Source organism: Tursiops truncatus, chromosome 17 (genome assembly GCF_011762595.2).
Source record: "Tursiops truncatus isolate mTurTru1 chromosome 17, mTurTru1.mat.Y, whole genome shotgun sequence".
Lineage (NCBI taxonomy): Eukaryota > Metazoa > Chordata > Mammalia > Artiodactyla > Delphinidae > Tursiops > Tursiops truncatus.
In genome coordinates, this window is record NC_047050.1 from 8278946 (window position 1) to 8297165 (window position 18220).

General features: G+C 42.1%; 1 protein-coding gene across 24 annotated transcripts in view; it reads right to left on the reverse strand.

Moving 5' to 3' along the window:
* Positions 1 to 18220, reverse strand: part of ASPH (aspartate beta-hydroxylase) — a 418870-nt gene that overhangs the window by 252587 nt on the left and 148063 nt on the right. For all 24 annotated transcript variants that reach the window (XR_012327192.1, XR_012327191.1, XR_012327194.1 and 21 more), the window contains 5 exons: positions 17069 to 17155; positions 9433 to 9583; positions 6593 to 6729; positions 3956 to 4054; positions 1844 to 1933 (listed from right to left, as the gene is read on the reverse strand). Coding sequence is in view for 8 of the 24 variants with exons in the window: in XM_033843144.2 (XP_033699035.1) it covers positions 1844 to 1933; positions 3956 to 4054; positions 6593 to 6729; positions 9433 to 9583; positions 17069 to 17155 (564 nt within the window). In the remaining 16 variants the exon portion in view is untranslated. The remainder of the gene's footprint in view (positions 1 to 1843; positions 1934 to 3955; positions 4055 to 6592; positions 6730 to 9432; positions 9584 to 17068; positions 17156 to 18220) is intronic.

Here is an 18220-nt window from a genome sequence, read left to right on the forward strand (position 1 = left end):
GACTCTGAGTAGGAGACGGGAGCTCAAATGTGGATTTGGGAGTTACAGAAATTCTGGGAAAAGCTGAGGCTGAATTGCTACGAGAGTATCACGATTGGTCTTTCTCCCACTTCCTGCCCATACGAAATGATCCCGTGAGAAAAGTCAAAACAACTTTATTGTCAGCTTCTGCAGCACAGAGGCTGTGGGTTTGCTTCTCTTTTCATGCCTGGAGCAGAGCTTAAGAGCATGAAGGAGGGTTGCTTCCCGGTATGAAAACTCAGAGCGCGAGAGTCCACTCAGACTCAACATCTAATATGGAGAATATGCTAACGTGGGATTTCTATAGGCTTGTCTCTCCTATAAGGATGAATCTTTGTGAGCATTTAAATTCAAGAACTGTGCTGTTCTTTGCGTCTTAATGATAATTAAGCTGATAGAACAATCCCATACGTTCAAATCCCAAGCTCCCAACAATGTGTAGTAGTGAATTCTTTGCCCTTGAAGTAAGGGCTGTTTTCATCTAAGATGGGAGAATAAATCACAGACTTCTTTTATCTGCCTTTGTCCTGGACCATGAGATGTTAAAAGGTAAATTATTTAGTGACAATTACATTTAGAGCCATCACATATGAACACTTATCAAGTGTTAGATACTGTAGCAAAATCTTTCTTATTGCTCTCATTCAAAGGAGGTACCAGGCATTTACATCTTAAAAGAATGAAGGAACACAAAAGTGAGTACTAATCAGCAATTTCTTCTCCCTTCTTTCTCTTTGCCTCTCATTTCTCATTCTATTCCAGTTGATTGACTGGTAGGTCAGAGGGGGAAAGGTATAGATACACAGAAAGGTATAAAGAAAACAGTGTCAATTATCCAAATTTCTGTTACCCGAAATTGGTTCCTGTCACTAGCCGGCAATTACCCCATCACAAAACCCCTTGCTCCAATGAACCCTCAGTTGTCCAAATGGTCCCATGTTCTTATTAATTTTAGAAACCCGAAGCTATGTTATCCTTAGATGTCACTTTATTACATATATGGAATGCATGGTTACAAAAAGCCAAGGACTCACTACAGCCTTTGATCCCTGACTCTAAGGACAGCCCAGCCTAGAGCCATGCAATGGTGAAGGACAGCCCAGCAATGTTGTGTGAACCACAGTGGATGGTGAGAGTTTGGGAATTTACATTGTATGATGTCATGATTAATGACCAAATGTTATGTTTAAAGAAGCTGACACTGTACTCAGAAAAAAAGGAATAATCACAAAGAAAACATGTGATTTGCTTTAGCTACTATATTTTCTGTGTCAATAGCAGTCATTAACATAGCTATAGGTATTCATCTTCAACTTGGCATTAAATATTTTGGAAGGTAAATTACACAATTAACTACTGGGTTCAGTGTGCTTAGGAATCAGTTGAATAAAGACTTCATTCTAAAAATAACTACTTTTTAAATTCCAAAATAAAATAAAAATAAATCTAGGCAAACTGTAAAATTATCTCAAAAATATTTTCAATATTTCAAACACATCTCTTCATTTCATAATTTTAAAAATATTTTTTCAAGGCAATATCTATCTCTATAGATACACACACAGACATACACACAGGCACACTAATTTACAGGCTACTCATGATTATTCAGATACTTCCTTGAAACAAATTATAAAAGTCAAATCCCCAAAATTCTTTATAGGATTTAGTAAGAATTGTTAGGTTGTTACAAAAAGTTTAAATCACCACCTTCAAAAGTTTACGCTTAACACATTTTTTTCAATTGTAACTCTCTCATAGAAATACTTTCCCCTTCCTCTATCTTCTGTTAAAGAGAACAAAAAGTTCACGAATGCATTACCTCTTTGTTTCCAACTCTTTGCATGGCATCCCCCAGGTGGAAATAAAATCGCCCATCATCAGTGCCAGGATCCCCAGATTCTATTCCTTCCTGTAGAAAGGACAGTGTCAGTATTTATGAAAGAATTAAATACCAGATTTAATTCATTGATTTACTTAATGTTTTCTAAGAATCAGAAAATCACCTCAATATTAAAGTTTGGCAATTAGGTTACTGGTCAACATTTACAATGCAAAGCCAAAAGGAGGTGATAAATTTCAACTTAACAATATATTCATCATCAATTAACAGTGGAATACCCCACAAAATCAGTATGACACTTTGTGAACTGTGTCCGCAGGAGCAATCGTATTTCAATATCTCAAAGGATTTCTTTGTCCAAGTTTCTATCACACTTATTTTGCTCTCCAAATCTGACCATATGTCATCTAGAGGCTTTTTTATCCCTGAACCAAAATGGTTAGTTGCTCATAGATGTTTGAAATGATAGAGACCCAACTGCAAATAATATTTTTTTTCCACTCAAAACAAATGTGTCCTCACTTTTCAATGAAATCTTTGACAGAACATACAACAGGGTTAAAGCCAGTTGGAATCTTTAATTTTATTAAACACCTCCTATCCTAAAACACTCAGCTGATTTGCATCCCCACTGTCCACAAAAGAACTGAAATTTAAATTTATGTAAAAATCAGAAAGAGAGAAAATATTAAAGCAAGAGAATGAATTTAGAAAAGTAAAAGAAGGATGAAGATACAACGTATTTAAATGTCTAAAAAACTGCATCTTTGAGGCCTCTTCACAAGGAGCCCGTTATCTTTTACTCAGAAGAAATTTTATTTGCATAATGTTGGAAAATAGCACGGAACAGAAGCATCACTCATGAGAGGAGAGCTGTGATCTCGGCTCCTGACTGACTGACACTCAAATAAACGCCCCTTTGCTCATTAACTAACCAACCCTGCCCTCCACTTCCTCACCTCTGAGCCAGGAGAGTACTGTTAGGTCCTTATTATATGAAAGGAAATCTAAGGGGAACACTTTAAATCAGAAAACCCCACATGCCCACAGGGTCATGGTAGGGAACAGGCAGGTTGCAGAGGCCCAGTGACAGCCAAGACAGACTGAGGGGTGCATGCCCACCCCAAGGGGACACCATTGCTCAGCTCCTGTGCTGAGAGGTGGGCCACATGTGAACTTTCCAGAGACACCAGAAATCTGCATGATTATATAAAATGTTCAGATTTTCAACTAAGGCAAGCAATTAAAATTGTTTTTAAGAGAATTATGCTGGCCAAATAGAACATGCAAGCTACTTGCAATCAGTGGGTCACTATTTGGGATCTCGGATCAAAGTCATGTGAAAGAAAGAGATCACAAAGGTGGATCACAAAAGTACTAATTAAAGTTCACAAGTAGTCAATCAGCTACCTGGCTGATATGGTAGCTAGTAGCTAGTGTTACTATTTAAATTACAACTAAAATTAAAAATTCAGCTCCTCAGTCACACCAGCCACATTTTAGATGCTCAACAGTCACGTGTGGCTAGTGGCTACCATATTAGAGGATACAAATAAAGACCATTTCTTTTGTGGCAGTAAGTTCTGTTGGAGACCCCTGAGCCAGACGAAATGTGATTCTGGTGAACTTCAATTTTTATGTGAGAAAAAAATGATAGCATATTTTAATCTGAGTCTTTAAGGCTATCAGGCTCTTGGGGATTTGACCTATTCAGTCTGCATTTGTTACCTCGCTTTGTAAAGGTTTCCATAAGCCCTGTTCAAAGTCATTTCAATGTATAATTAAATTGTGAAAGTAACAGTTAACACATTGTCCATATTTTAAAATATTTTACCAACTAATAACAACTGCAGTTTTAGGAATTTCTTCATAAAAGTTTTTCCAAATAGTCTCTGCTCACATAGTTGGTACTTCTACCTCTGATACTCTTGACTATGCTGAAGGTCCGCACTGTCTGTGAATGTCATGGTCCAAGGGTGCACATTTCAGCATTGACAAGAGTCAGCAGTGCGTGCCAATCAATCTACAATACACAATCAAGGGTGTCCAACTGACTCAGAGGGATCAGAAGAGGAAAATGGAGGGAGTTACCTTTAGATAGGGGATGCTCTCAGCGATCTTGTTCTGTGCCTTCAGAATAAAGCCATAATGCACTTTAGCAAAACCGTCATCAGGCGTCACATTCAGAACCTAAACTCAAAGAAAACAAAAAGCTATTGTGATGGACTATGAATTCTACAAATGACCATCAAAACAAATTTTAATTAGCTTTGCTGTACAGTACTTGGACTGCATTATGACGTTATAGCTTAAAATGCTATAGTGTTTTGTCTCATTGCAATACCTTAGGCTTAACTGGCCCCAATTCCCCTCAACTCAAAATGTTCTCCAAGAATGAAGAAATGAATGAAAAGGCAATGACCATTAAAGCATCGCTTTAACAATGCAAATCAGCAAAACCTCTGTCAATTTCATGACTTCAGTATTTTTGTAGTGATCAGGAAAAACTGCTTTAGGGGGCTTCCCTGGTGGCGCAGTGGTTGGGAGTCTGCCTGCCGATGCAGGGGACACGGGTTCGTGCCCCGGTCCGGGAAGATCCCACATGCCGCGGAGTGGCTGGGCCCGTGAGCCATGGCCACTGAGCCTGCGCGTCCGGAGCCTGTGCTCCACAACGGGAGAGGCCTCAACAATGAGAGGCCCACGTACCACCAAAAAAAAAAACAAAAACAAAAAACTGCTTTAAATTAGCTTTACTTGAAGTCAACTCCAAATGGTTATTATACATTTCTTTATGTACATGCTTTATACATTGCCTTAATTACGAGAAAATTTAGATTTGCATTGAAAATATATCACGATCCATCATAAATTTCTTGAACACCCAGACTATTTTAAGGACTGAGGATAAAGTGGTGACCAAATCCAGTATTCTGTGATAAAAGCCAGGTAAATATTTAATATCAATCAGATCATGGTTTATTACCGTATGCATTTACTATGATTAAAGATAAATTATGCAAAATGCCTCTAAAGTAAATATGAGCAGTGAGAAACCAAAACAACATTCAACTTGGGAAGCTGCTTTAGACCAAGAGTGAAGGGTGAAGAAGGTTTGAGCTGAACGCATGTAGAGAAAAGATGACCATCCTACAGCTTCTCTTCATCCTTGAGCCTGAGCAGGAAAAGGGAGTCATGGGATCTTTTACACAGAAGGAGTAAGTGTGCTGGGCAGGGACCCCATACTCTCGGTGAGTCCACAGTGCACCCTGCCGATATTTTAGTGTTTTCCAGCTTGCATCTGCACCTGTACCTCATCCACTAGCAAATCCAGCCAATGACACCATCACAATATATTCAGAGTCAAACTCCTTGTCACCTCCTCCACCGCTGCCATCCTGGTCCAAGTCTATCCTCTCTCTGCTACCTTTTTACAGGAGCCTCCTAACTGCCGATCCTCTGAACCCCAGCCCCACTCTCCTGTAACCCATTCTCCACGTGGGTCCTGAAAGGACACACTAAATCCTAAGTCAGATTTTATCCCTCCTCTATGCAAAACCCAAAGGGGTTCGATTTCACTCAGATTTCACTCAAATCCAGTGATTCCCAATTATGGGACCAACGGCAATAAAAGGAGGAAAGCACCACTTTGTGGGTGGACCCAGTCTCGAGACTGAGTATGAAATCACTACACCTGACAGCATTTTAAAAACAGAAGGACTCATATCGTCTCTACTGAGTAGGGACATCTGCATTTTGATGCAAAGTGCACCAGCCTGAAAACCACTGATCCCGAGGCCTAAAGTAAAGAATAACGAGTAAACGTGTTCATCTTTCTTTTACAGATGCATTAACTTGGTCCAGCTTCAAAGTTCATTTGGTATCCTGTTTAACTCGTACCAAACGACGCCCCTCATTGCTTGAAGGAGTCATAGTTCTCTAGATTACATAGTTACTTGCGACTTAGCAGTTATTCATTAGAGCATCCATTATAAGGCAGACACCCTTTTAAAGGTATCCTTGCTAGAAGATCAGGCAGTCAGTGCCCTCTGAAAGGTGAGTCATTTATTCCATGTGCTCAAAAGGCTTGCGTTCTGTAGTCTCTCTCTAGTTTGGTCTTTTAGTAAAAAACGTATAAGATTATGTGTTTTTAAGTTCATGAGTTTAAGCTCGTAAGTTGTTCAGTTCCTTTTCCTATCATAAAGAACACTTTTAGAAAGGCTGCTTGTGGACTGATAAATATCAATATATAAATTTTAAAAAGATCACAAGTGGGCTTCCCTGGTGGCGCAGTGGTTGAGAGTCCGCCTGCCGATACAGGGGACGCGGGTTCGTGCCCTGGTCTGGGAAGATCCTACATGCCGCGGAGCGGCTGGGCCCGTGAGCCGTGGCCGCTGAGCCTGCGCGTCCGGAGCCTCTACTCCGCAACGGGAGAGGCGACAACAGTGAGAGGCCCGTGTACCGCAAAAAAAAAAAAAAAAAAAAAAAATCACAATTATAGGTTGAAGGTTTTGATGTACCAAGTGTTAACTAAAATTTAAAATCTTCTGATGAAGTGGAAAAAAAAGGAGATAAAAAAATTTAGGATATGTCAACTATAATGAGACAAATTTGATTTAACTTAAAGAGATTGAGTGATTAGGTGTATTAAATGCAATTTACAAATAACATAAGAACTTCATGTTCAAAATAATTTGATTAATTGTTAGTAGCAAATTGCTGCTTGCTTACCTCTTCATAAACCTTCTTGGCACTATCATTATCTCCTATCAAGAGGTACCCCACTCCAAGGTCATTCTTTAAGGAAGTATCATCAGGAAATAGTTGAACTAATTTCTGCAGAGTGAGCAGGGAACCCCTCATGTGACCTGATTGGTGGAAAGAAAAAAAAATAGAAATAAAAGCAGATTCTGTACACCTCTGTATTGAGACTACAAATCATAAGAGACTACTCAACAGAGCCTGAGGACCAGCTTAAATCTGATTCTATATACTGATGGCTATGTACCTATTAGAATTTCATCCTGCAGCTGCAGAGGCATCAGTCACTCCCATAAATAGATACTGAATATAATGCTGATTATAAATCCTTTAAAGACACTCCTATTTTCTAAATTTGTCAACATTTCCCCTTTTATGTCAAATTCCCTCTTAAGAAAGTTTTAGTTACCAGTTCCTTATTGAAAAATGTTTACTGGGGTATTTTTGATTTATTATAATTAAAATTAGGACTACAGGACAGGCAAATAAGAGTACTATGCTGTCCTCTTCTCTCAGCAATGACCTAGTCCTGGAGCAAAGGAGACATCATCCAGTATTAGGGGACCCTCTGGTGGACGACAGGGGCCTATGCACACACGAGTCATGAAAACCCAGCTTCAAGTCGTTTTTAAGGCTGTTGGATGCACGTTGAAGATTTCAGGAGCCAACTGTCATCACTCCTCACCACAGTTGGAAAGACAAATTGTATAAGGGAGAATGTGCAAAATGAGAGTCCACGTGACAAAATTAATTACCTAAAGGGCTTTGTTGACCACAAACTGAAAAGCAGACAAGACATGGTAGGACCATAGATAAGCGAATGCATTTGGACGCTCCAGTAATAGAAAAACTGTTCGGCATGAAACACCACCAACTCACCCCATGGGCCGCTCCCTGTTCCTCACCAGTCTGGGATGGTGTACCCCTCCTCCCCCACCTGCCCCACTTGGGCTCACTTTTCTGATGCTTTTAAACTTCCCCTGTTGAACCACAAATTTATGGTTACCAAAGGGGAAGGGGCAGGAGATAAACTAAGAGTTTGGGGTTAACATATACACACCACTCTATATAAAATAGATAAACAACAAAGGACAAAGGCCCAGGTGAGAGTCCGTCCTGCTGCCATGTCCTCCCCGCCCCTTCCACTTTTTTTTTTTTAATATTCTTTCCATTATGGTTTATCACAGGATACTGAATACAGCTCCCTGCGCTATACAGTAGGACCTTGTTGTTTATCCATTCTATATGTAATAGTTTGCATCTGCTTCCATGACTTTGTTTTGAAAGTTCTCCTCTCCTGAGAAGACTGCCCTCTCAAATGGTAGCCCAACTTCAAAGGTCAGCTAAACGCCACCTCCTCCAGGAAGCCTCCCTGCACCACTGCAATGAATACTGACTTTGCCAACCAGGAAGAGGGGAGTGTGGGGACTGGCGTCCAATCTCCAAATCCTCCCCCACTTTGAATCGCAAGGGACTTCACCACCTAGTCTGCACACGAGTCCCTCCTCTAGTGAACTTGCCTCATTCTCATTCGGAGGAAAGACTATATTCAAATACCGAAGGACTGTTTCCAAAGAAGGTTAAATCTACTGGTGGGCTGTCTTTCCTCTGGGCCAGGAATAGGGTGAGGCAAGAGAGGCAAAGTTGAAGAGGGCACCAAAAATTCAGTCATCAAGATGCATATTTTATACATTTAAAAAAAAATTAAAATTACTGTAAAAAATCCGCAGCGCTAAGCAAGCCACGTCAGAGCCCTAGGAGAGACGACAACTCAGTGACACTGATTCTGCGCCCACGGCGAGCGCCTCCATGCAGCCCCAGCCTTGCCTTTTCCATCCTGTATGTGTGCTGTATGTTTTCCTTCCCCAGGACTGGCCCTTATGAATATAAGTCCATTCTTCTAGAATAAGACCATTCCTTCTAGTTTCCAATCATCGCTTAGGTTCTACTCCTGTCACAGATTTTACTTATCTACCAAAGCAACACAACTACCTTTAATTCTTATCCTTGATATAAAGTTCAGTTGACTTTGGATTTTACTTTTATGAGCACTTCCTAGTGTAATCGAGATAATTTGTCTACATAACTTATCCAGCCAGCAGAGAACCCACCTTAGGGGTTACACATGGCTTAGATTCTTCCCTCCTGGCTTACCGATGGCGTTTTAGGTGAGAGAGAACCAATCACTGGCCTGGTTATAATGAAGTTAGGGTACAGGGAGTCTCCCTTGCCTTTGGCACTGGGATCCTGGGTCAGTTAGAAAGGATGCTTTATGCTGCTCTTTTCAAAGCATTTGCAAATTTACTTAGTGATTAAAAAAATTTTTTTCTATCATTTTCTTTAGTATAGAGTCAAAACTTACAGGTAAAATTTTTAGAGTGCTTAGAACTCCTAACATTCCTCCATAAAAACTGTTGCACTGATGATTTCAGCCACCATGAATCAGTCGGTTATCGTTAAGAGAGAAAAGAAGAATTTGGCATGATAGGAAGTTTTTGACTGCAGACCTTTTAATTTATTAGCTATGATCCCTTAGGCAACGTATCCAACCTCTCAGAATTCCATTTGCCTCCTCCTTAAAGTGTGTGTGTGGGGGATGGGTAAGCGGCAAAGTACCATGTGCATCTTTGTAATTAAGAAGGATTACTCTTTCAGTCTGACACAATCAGAGAAGTTGCCTGAAATTAGTTATAAAACTCAGGTTTCCTTCCATGTAACTAAACTCTTCCAGAAGTATACACAGCCTGCAGGTCTTTCCAGATAAAAGCACGCCATTGATTGCCACTGAACTGATTCTTACTCCATTTCACCTAGAAATTGCTGTCTGTCTGACCGCCGCCTCAAGCTCAGCTTCACCAGGTCTGTGGGGACGTCAGGCAGGCTGGCCACCTCTTGGTAGGTTTGGATGGCCCTGCGCAGAACCTCATTGCTCCTCCTTTTCTCAGCCAAATCATCTTCACACTAGAGGGAGGGAGAAATGTCCCAGGACAAGCTGTATTTGCAGTTGCTCAAAATAGTTATGAAAAGTCGACTTTGGGACATGCTTTAAAGTAATTCAAGACAAATTCAAATTTTCTTTTTGTCAAGGATTAAAAAAATAAAGGAAAGCAACATAGCATGTTATTTTAATAATATGAAGAAAAATTAGCTACTAAGCTACAGATGAGAAAGGCTATCATAAAAGCAAGACTAATATATGTGAGGGCTGATGGAATTTATATCCTGTTATACATCTTTAATAGACAGAACTCCAGTCCACAGTTCCTGTTCTTTCACTAGGTTATTCCTGTGTTCATTCATTCCTTCAACAACTATATTCTGTTCTAGACAGGTGGCAGACAAATTGAACAAAACAGACAAAGCCCTTTTCTCATTTTGCTTCGTTCTAGAAGGGAAAGTCAAGATACAAATAAAAGTATCATGTGTCTTGTGGCCGTAAGTGCTGTGGATAAAAATAATGTAGGCTTCTGTGTACTGAGAGTGGGGTGGCAGGAAGGATGCTAGTTTAATCGGGATGATCAGAGATGACATGAAAGTAGTGAGGCACGAAAATACCTGGGAGAAGAACATTCCAGGCAGAGAGGACAGCAAGAGCAAGGGCCCTGAGGCAGAAGTGAGGAATAGAGGAAAGGCTGGTACGTTGAAGGGGAGCTAGGAGGAGACTGATGGGGGGTGGGGCATCGGGTAATGAGGAGCCTAGTAAGCCACTGCCAATCCCACTACACTAACTCTACACGAGAAGGGAAGACACTGACGGTTTTTGACGTGATCTCCTGTATGAGTCGAAAGGACACTGGCAGTGATGTGAAGAATAGACAGAGGTGGGTAAAGGGAAGAGTGGAGATCCCAGTTAGGACATTCTGGCAGGAATCAAGACAAGGGGTGATGGCAACTTGGACTAGGGTAGCAGTAATGAGGTGGTAAGAGGTGGTCGGATTACAGGTACATTTTGAAAGTCAAAGCCAACAGACTTGCAGATGGTCTGAATGTAGAGTATAAGAGAAAGGGAGAGAGAAGTCAAGGATGAATTCAACATTTTTGGCTCGAGCAGTGACCAGTTGGAACTGTCATTCCTGAGAATGGGAAGCTAGAGCAGAAAGAAGCAGGTTTGTAGGAATATGGGATCAGGAGTTCAGTTTGGGACAAATTTAAGCTTCAATGTCTATTAGGTACCCAAGTGGAGATATGGATAGAAAGGTGCCTACATGTGTCTGGGGTTCAGGAGAGAGGTCAGAGCGAGAGAAACGCTGGGGGATCATCGAGGATAGAGAGGGTACTTAGAGCTAAGAAGCTAGATGCAGCTGTGAGTGTAGATAGAGCAAAGAAGAGGTCCAAGAACAGAACTCTAAAGAGCTGCAAGATTTCAAGGTCATCAGAGGTCAGAAAGGACCAGGATAGGACCAGCAAAAAGGACGGAAGCAAGAGAGAAGAAAATAACAATTTAAAAAGTGGTATTCTGGAGGCCAAGTGACAAAAGGTATCGAGAGGGAGTGATCAATTGTATCAGAAGTGTCTGTCAGGTTGAATAAGATGAGAACTGAAACTAGATCACTCTGGATTGGGGACAATGTGATGCCTCTGAGGGTCCCAGCAAGAGCATTTCCATGGGGCTGCTGGGGACCCACAGCTGAGAGGCTCAAGAGAAAACAGGAGGGAAGGAGGTGAACACACCTCTTTCAAGGAGTTTCGGCGTAAAGGGGAGCAGAAAAATGGGCCAGTAATTGGAGGGTAATGTGGAGACAAGGGAGTGTTTTTTAACAATGGGAAATATTACACCATGTTTCTAAGCTGATGCAAAAGACCCCATAGAGGGCGGAAATCTGATGATGCAGGGGACACAAAAATTAGAATGATGTCCTTCAGCAGGTGAGAGGGGATGGGAAAGGGACCAGAGCAGTTCATCCATGCTAACATCCACGAGAACAGGGACTGAAACATTAGAGGTAGGAAGAGAGGGGCAACCTGTAAAAGGGTCATCAAAATCTCATCAGAGGGGGCTTCCCTGGTGGCGCGGTGGTTGAGAGTCCGCCTGCCGATGCAGGGGACACGGGTTCATGCCCCGGTCCGGGAGGATCCCACATGCCGCGGAACGGCTGGGCCCGTGAGCCATGGCCACTGAGCCTGCGCGTCCAGAGCCTGTGCTCCACAACGGGAGAGGCCACAACAGTGAGAGGCCCGCGTACAGCAGAAAAAAAAAAGAACCTTACAAAAAAAAAAAACTCATCAGATTTAGTAGACTACAATTTGAAGCATACCATTTGAGAAAAAAACGATATAGATGCTAAAAGTAGCATGTGTAATTTTTTCTCAGAATATCCTATTTAACATGTTTACCTGTTAAAACAAAGTGTGTGCTGTAGGCAGTATGTAGCTGCCTGCAGAAACCAAACAAAGTCTAACTCCACAGCTTGAGGACACAGTAAGGAAATGATACATCTCTCCTCCACCCCAAAATGAAAAACCAGCAAGAATCAGCACAAATTGATAAAGTAAGATACCTGTGGGAAGCTTTTCATAAAATACCACATCAAAGAAAGAACCTGTTAATATGTACTGATAAGGGTAAGTTTCCCAAGATGATAAGGGCTGGAATTGAATCAGTGGTGACGGACAGTGGACAGTTTTATGATAAAAGAAAATTGACAGGATGAAAATCTCTAGATTAGAAGAGGGCAATTCACCTGTGCTTGAAGGGGGGGAAAAAAAAAGCTTCAGAATATACAACAATCTGTTCATATCTGCAAATGGTCTCCAGAGTAGACTTATCTACCAGGAGAGAAAGTCCAATGTCAATATCCTGTATTGGTCATCCTGACTGCATGGCCTTCTATACATTCATACGCTGGCTTTTCTGTTTAAGCATCAGTTTCTTGTGAGTTTGGCTATGGTGAGTTAACTCCCCCAAACATGGTCGTTCATAGATGACGTCACAGAATGCCAGAGTCCTAGAGCTGAGAGAGCCCTTCTGAGACCACCTTGTTCACCTTCTTCATTTGGTAGCCTCTTCACGCTACCAAACAGATCTTGGAACTGGAGGGTCTCTTCAAGGTTAGTTCAAGGGCAAATGTCAACCGAGACATCATTCTCTATATAGAGGGGAATAAATATCTTAACTAAACTCAATCTGAAATGAGAGACAGATGATACAACTACATGCCTTGTTCCTTTCCCTCCTCCATCCTCAAGGTTCTTCATTTTAATGAAGTATAAACATTTTAGAACTTCCGGAAATGGAATTTTAACATGAGTGTTAAAATAGTACATTTCTTCAAAGTCTCTTAAACAAAACTGATAGGCTTTGCTTTGAATATCAAAATTGATTGATATTGATTAGTTTAGCATCTGTAGACAAAGGATTTGCCCTGAAACTGAGCATTTGCTACAGGACATTAACATCAGAAAGACGTTTGTTGATTCAAATGAATTCCCCATCCAACCTTCCTATTTGTGGCAGGAAGATGCCTGGAGATGCCTGAGATGTGGCATTTTCTGCCTGAGAGGCACTAATGGTTTGTGTAAGATAATAAAGTGAATTGAGCTCATAATTTTGCGTCTGATGTTCAAGGAACTTGGTCAAAATTGGTTTTCACAGTAATCCAAAGAATAAGACACTATCAGTGCTACTTTTTTTTTCATGTATTTTATTATTTATTTATTTATTGGCTGCGTTGGGTCTTTGTTGCTGCGCGCGGGCTTTCTCTACTTGCTGCGAGCGGGGGCTACTCTTCGTTGCGGTGCGCGGGCTTCTCATTGCAGTGGCTTCTCTTGTTGCGGAGCACGGGCTCTAGGGCATGCGGGCTTCAGTAGTTGTGGCTCACGGGCTCTAGAGTGCAGGCTCAGTAGTTGTTGCACACAGACCTAGCTGCTCCACGGCTTGTGGGATCTTCCCGGACCAGGGCTCCGACCCGTGTGCCCTGCACTGGCAGACGGATTCTTAACCACTGCGCCACCAGGGAAGCCCCAGTGCTACTTTAGAAATGACAGATACTGTAGTTTCTATTTAACTTAATGTTGCTGAATTTGAAAAATTTGTTGGGATGTTCCAAAGTAATTGTTTAATCTGCTAACAAAGAACGAAAAAGTCATCACGTACTCCTCCTTACAAAATCCGTCTTCTGTTGAACTTTTATTTTTAAAACTCCTACAAATTTAAGCTTTCTTTTAAATTATTCTATTAGAATTTAATTTACCATGCTTAAATTTTGCATTAATATTGATAACACCTTGTAGCATAATAGTTTAGAGATAAAAAATATTGCTGAGGCATAAATCTCAAATTCTGACCGTAAATAAGGGTATAAATATAGCAAGTGCCGCGTGTAAAAAGTAATGCATTTATTTAGACCTTGGTACCTGCAATTAACATCACATACAAAGAAAAATTCTAAAGCATGAACCATTTTTGCCATGATGAGCATTTGGCCCAATCATTATTCTTTCGAGTTAATATGCTTTTCCATAATCAAATGACTGCCGGGACTAGTGGCAAAGCACATCACTTATTTGAATAGGCACCATCTTTTGGTAATAAATATATTCTCTCTTGCTTAATAGCAATACAATTTAGCAATTTTGGAGGATTACTGACCAAATTAATTTATAGAAATGATACAGTTGCTGTCTGCTAAACCTAGTCTGTATTGCACCATGGATAAAAGGAACTTCTTTGCATTAAATTTTCACAAATTTAATTTATTAAAACTGAATTAATACAAATTTAATTAATAAGTTTTTAAGGGGGAGATAGGAAGAATTTGAGCATCTGGATTTCGAGTGGTTGCCACCTTTAGTTCAGAGCAAAGCACACTCGTTTTATCTCCAGATGCGTTAGTTTCCGTGTGAGTGTCACCCACAAGTGACGGCATTGCCCCCTCCAAAGGGGTGTTGTCAGCTTCTCCTGGGTCTGGAAAATTTCTGCAGCTCTGCATCTGCCACTTCCCAGCAGGGCTGACAGTCTCATCCCCCCAGGCAGGGCTGGAGGAGCTTTACTGCCTGACATTTGTACATCAGCCCTGGCTTTTACCCAGAGTTCCAGACTACATATCTCCGACCGTCTATTTGACACGTGCACTTGCGTCTCTAATAGGCATCACAAACTTCACAGGACCAAATGCGAATGCTTGATTCTGTACCGCCCCAAACCTGTTCCTCCACCTGGCACTATCCTTTCCTTAGATGGCTTAACCAAAAACCCTGAAGTTGGGAATTCCCCGGCAGTCCAGTGGTTAGGACTCCGTACTTCCACTGCAGGGGGCCTGGTTTCCATCCTTGGTCTGGAACCCAGCAAAAATCCCAGCGGAAAATCTGAAGTCACCCTCCAGTCTTCTCTCTGACCCTTACATCTAATCCATCATCAAGACCTCTCAGCTCTGCCCTTGTCCACTGCTCCGTCTCCATGGCCACGACCACAGTCTGAGCCAGCGCTTCTCGAGGGCACCTGCAATGGTCTCCTATTCTTCTGGCTTCTACTTGTGCCACCAGAATCCATTCTCCACCAAGCAACCAAAGTGATCGTTATTAAAAAAAACAACCAGGGCTCCCCTGGTGGCACAGGGGTTGAAAGTCCGCCTGCCGATGCAGGGGACACGGGTTCGTGCCCCGGTCCGGGAAGATCCCACATGCCGCGGAGCCGCTGGGTCCATGAGCCATGGCTGCTGGGCCTGCATGTCTGGAGCCTGTGCTCCCCAGCGGGAGAGGACACAACAGTGAGAGGCCCGTGTAATGCAAAAAACAAAAACACACAAAAAAAGAACCAGACGGGCACACCCACGCACAAACCCTCCAAGGGCCCCCAGCGCACAGAGAATACAACCTGAGGGGCCCTGGTCCCGCCTGCCCGTGCCACCTCCCTCAGCACGCCCCTGCTCCTGTCCTTCCGATCAAGCCAAGGCTGATTCCCTGCATCACGGCCTTTGCCCCCCTTCTTCCCTCTGCCTGGACAGCTCCTTCCTTGACCTTGACATGTTTCAGCCACTTGTCACCTCCCTAGGGAGGCCTTTGCTGATCACCTTATTATCATAAGTGTTGCTGTGTCACTCTCAATCACACCACCTACAAACAAAAAATCATAATAACATGTTCTTTATTCCATGACCTTCTTTTCTCTAGAGCATGTATTATCATGTAAGATGTTCTCAGACATTTGTTTTTAACCCTTCTAATATTCTTTAAATATATATTTATTTATGAAGACTTTCAGGGGTTTGCTCAAACATCACCTCCTCGGTGAGATATTTTCCTTCCACCCTATCCAAAATTTCACCCCCCTCACACAGCCTATGGCTGTGCTCTTCTTTATTTTTGTCTCCTGACAAAGTATCCAGTAGCAAGCAAGCGACTTTCTTCTATGTCTCATGCACTGTCTTCTCCATTACAATGAAAACACCATGTGCTTTGCTGATGGCTGTGCCTGCGATGCCTACAATAGGCCTACCACAGAGCGGCCTTTCACTACAAAAAGCTTGAGTAAGAAACTTTTAAAATATCTTCCACTGGAATATAAGCTCCACAAGGACACAGACCTCGAGAGTGTTCTTCATGATAAATCCCAGGACCTAAAACAGAATGTGGCCCACAGAGGGTTTCCCAGCTACAGAAGGACGTGGAAAAGCTTCATGAATTGAGGAGCTGGAGGATGGAGAAAGTCCAATGAGAAAGGAGAAGGTAGTGGTTGAGAATCCGTCTGCCAATGCGGGGGACACAGGTTCGAGCCCTGGTCCGGGAAGATCCCACATGCCACGGAGCAACTAAGCCCGTGCACCACAACTACTGAGCCTGCGCTCTAGAGCCCGAGAGCCACTACTACTAAAGCCCTCGAGCCTAGAGCCCGTGCTCCACAACAAGAGAAGCCACTGCAATGAGAAGCCCGCGCAACCCAACGAACACCCAATGCAGCCAAAAGTAAATAAATTAATTAATTAAAAAAAAAAAAGAAAGAAAGGAGAAGGTGGGGAAGGCGCTGGGGAGAAGGTAAGGGGTAAGAAATGAGTCAGCTGACAGACACTACACAGAGAACAAAGTCCATCCCACTTTATATTTTAAAAGTCTCTTCTAAGCACACTTTGCAACCTCTAGTGATAAAATGAGGTTCTTAAACCTCTAAGGAGGCTGAAGTAAAAACTAGGTGGTGGGTCTAAATGGAACAAAATGAGGGTGATGGGAAATCAGTGACTAAAGTGTTATTCTTCATTTTCTTTTCAAAACCGGAGAGAAGCCAGATGGAGGGGGAGCAAAAAATGTTACTAAATTCATGATACAAAATAGCAATAATTAATTGTCTTATTTAAAACTGTATTTCTTGCTTGAATTTATGTATATGCATGAGAAATTGATTCTCTATACAAGTTAGAAAGGAAAAATAAAATGCAAATACTGGGTTTGAAAATCCAATTATACAGAACATAAGGACATCAGAACAGTGTCCTAAGTAGCAAGGTTTCAGCATACCTTTGCTTTCCCGTATCGCGCTCCTGGACTCTGAGGGTACTTCTGAACCAGTTCTTCAAACGCATGCACTGCTTCCTCAATTTTTCCCTGTTAGGAAGAGGCAATTATATACATACAATAAATTCAAATGCATAATGTTATTCAATATAGTCATTTAATATTCACCAAGTAATTTTGTCAAAATTTCCTGGACTCCTTTCTGAGTTTAAGACAATTTTATCCTAAGATTCTAAATAATTAACTGCATTATGACAAACAGAAAACTAGAAATGAACATAAATACACTTTATTTTTTAAAAGGCAGACACCTGGCAGATGATGTACTAGAAATTGCACACACTACTATATATAACATAGATAACTAATAAGAACCTGCTGTATAGCGCAGGGAACTCTACTCAATACTCTGTAATAGCCTCCATGGGAAAAGAATCTGAAAAGAAAAGAGTGGATACATGTATATGTATAGCTGATTCACTTCGCTGTGCACCTGAAACTAACACACCATTGTAAATCAACTCTACTCCAATAAAAATTTAAAAAAGAAAAACAGGGCTTCCCTGGTGGCGCAGTGGTTGAGAGTCCGCCTGCCGATGCAGGGGACGTGGGTTCGTGCCCTGGTCTGGGAAGATCCCACATGCTGCAGAGCGGCTGGGCCCGTGAGCCATGGCCGCTGAGCCTGTGCGTCCGGAGCATGTGCTCCGCAACGGGAGAGGCCACAACAGCGAGAGGCCCGCGTATCGCAAAAAAAAAAAAAAAAAGAAAAGAAAAACAAAAAAATTGCATTTTGTCTCTATATGTACAGTTCCCACATGCACTCTTAAAAAAGTTTAGGATTTCAGTTGGGGGAAGCATACTGCTAGCAGCTAGAATGCCTGGGGTCTGCAATGAGAAGGGCACTGTCGGCAGGGAATAAGCACGCAGGATGACAGGGCCACTTGGCCGCCAACGTTGTCACCCGTTGAACATGAGGGTTGATGCGGCTCACCGGGTTGCTGGGGCACCCCACTGCTTCCTTGTCATGTGACGCCCCCTCCCCCCAAAGCCCACGCGGGCCCTTAAGAAGCTGGTCCCAGCACCTGCGGTAGGTCTCTGACCACCACTGTGCAAGCGGAAATGGGGGATGTGTAACAGGTAAGCTTGCTGAGGGTC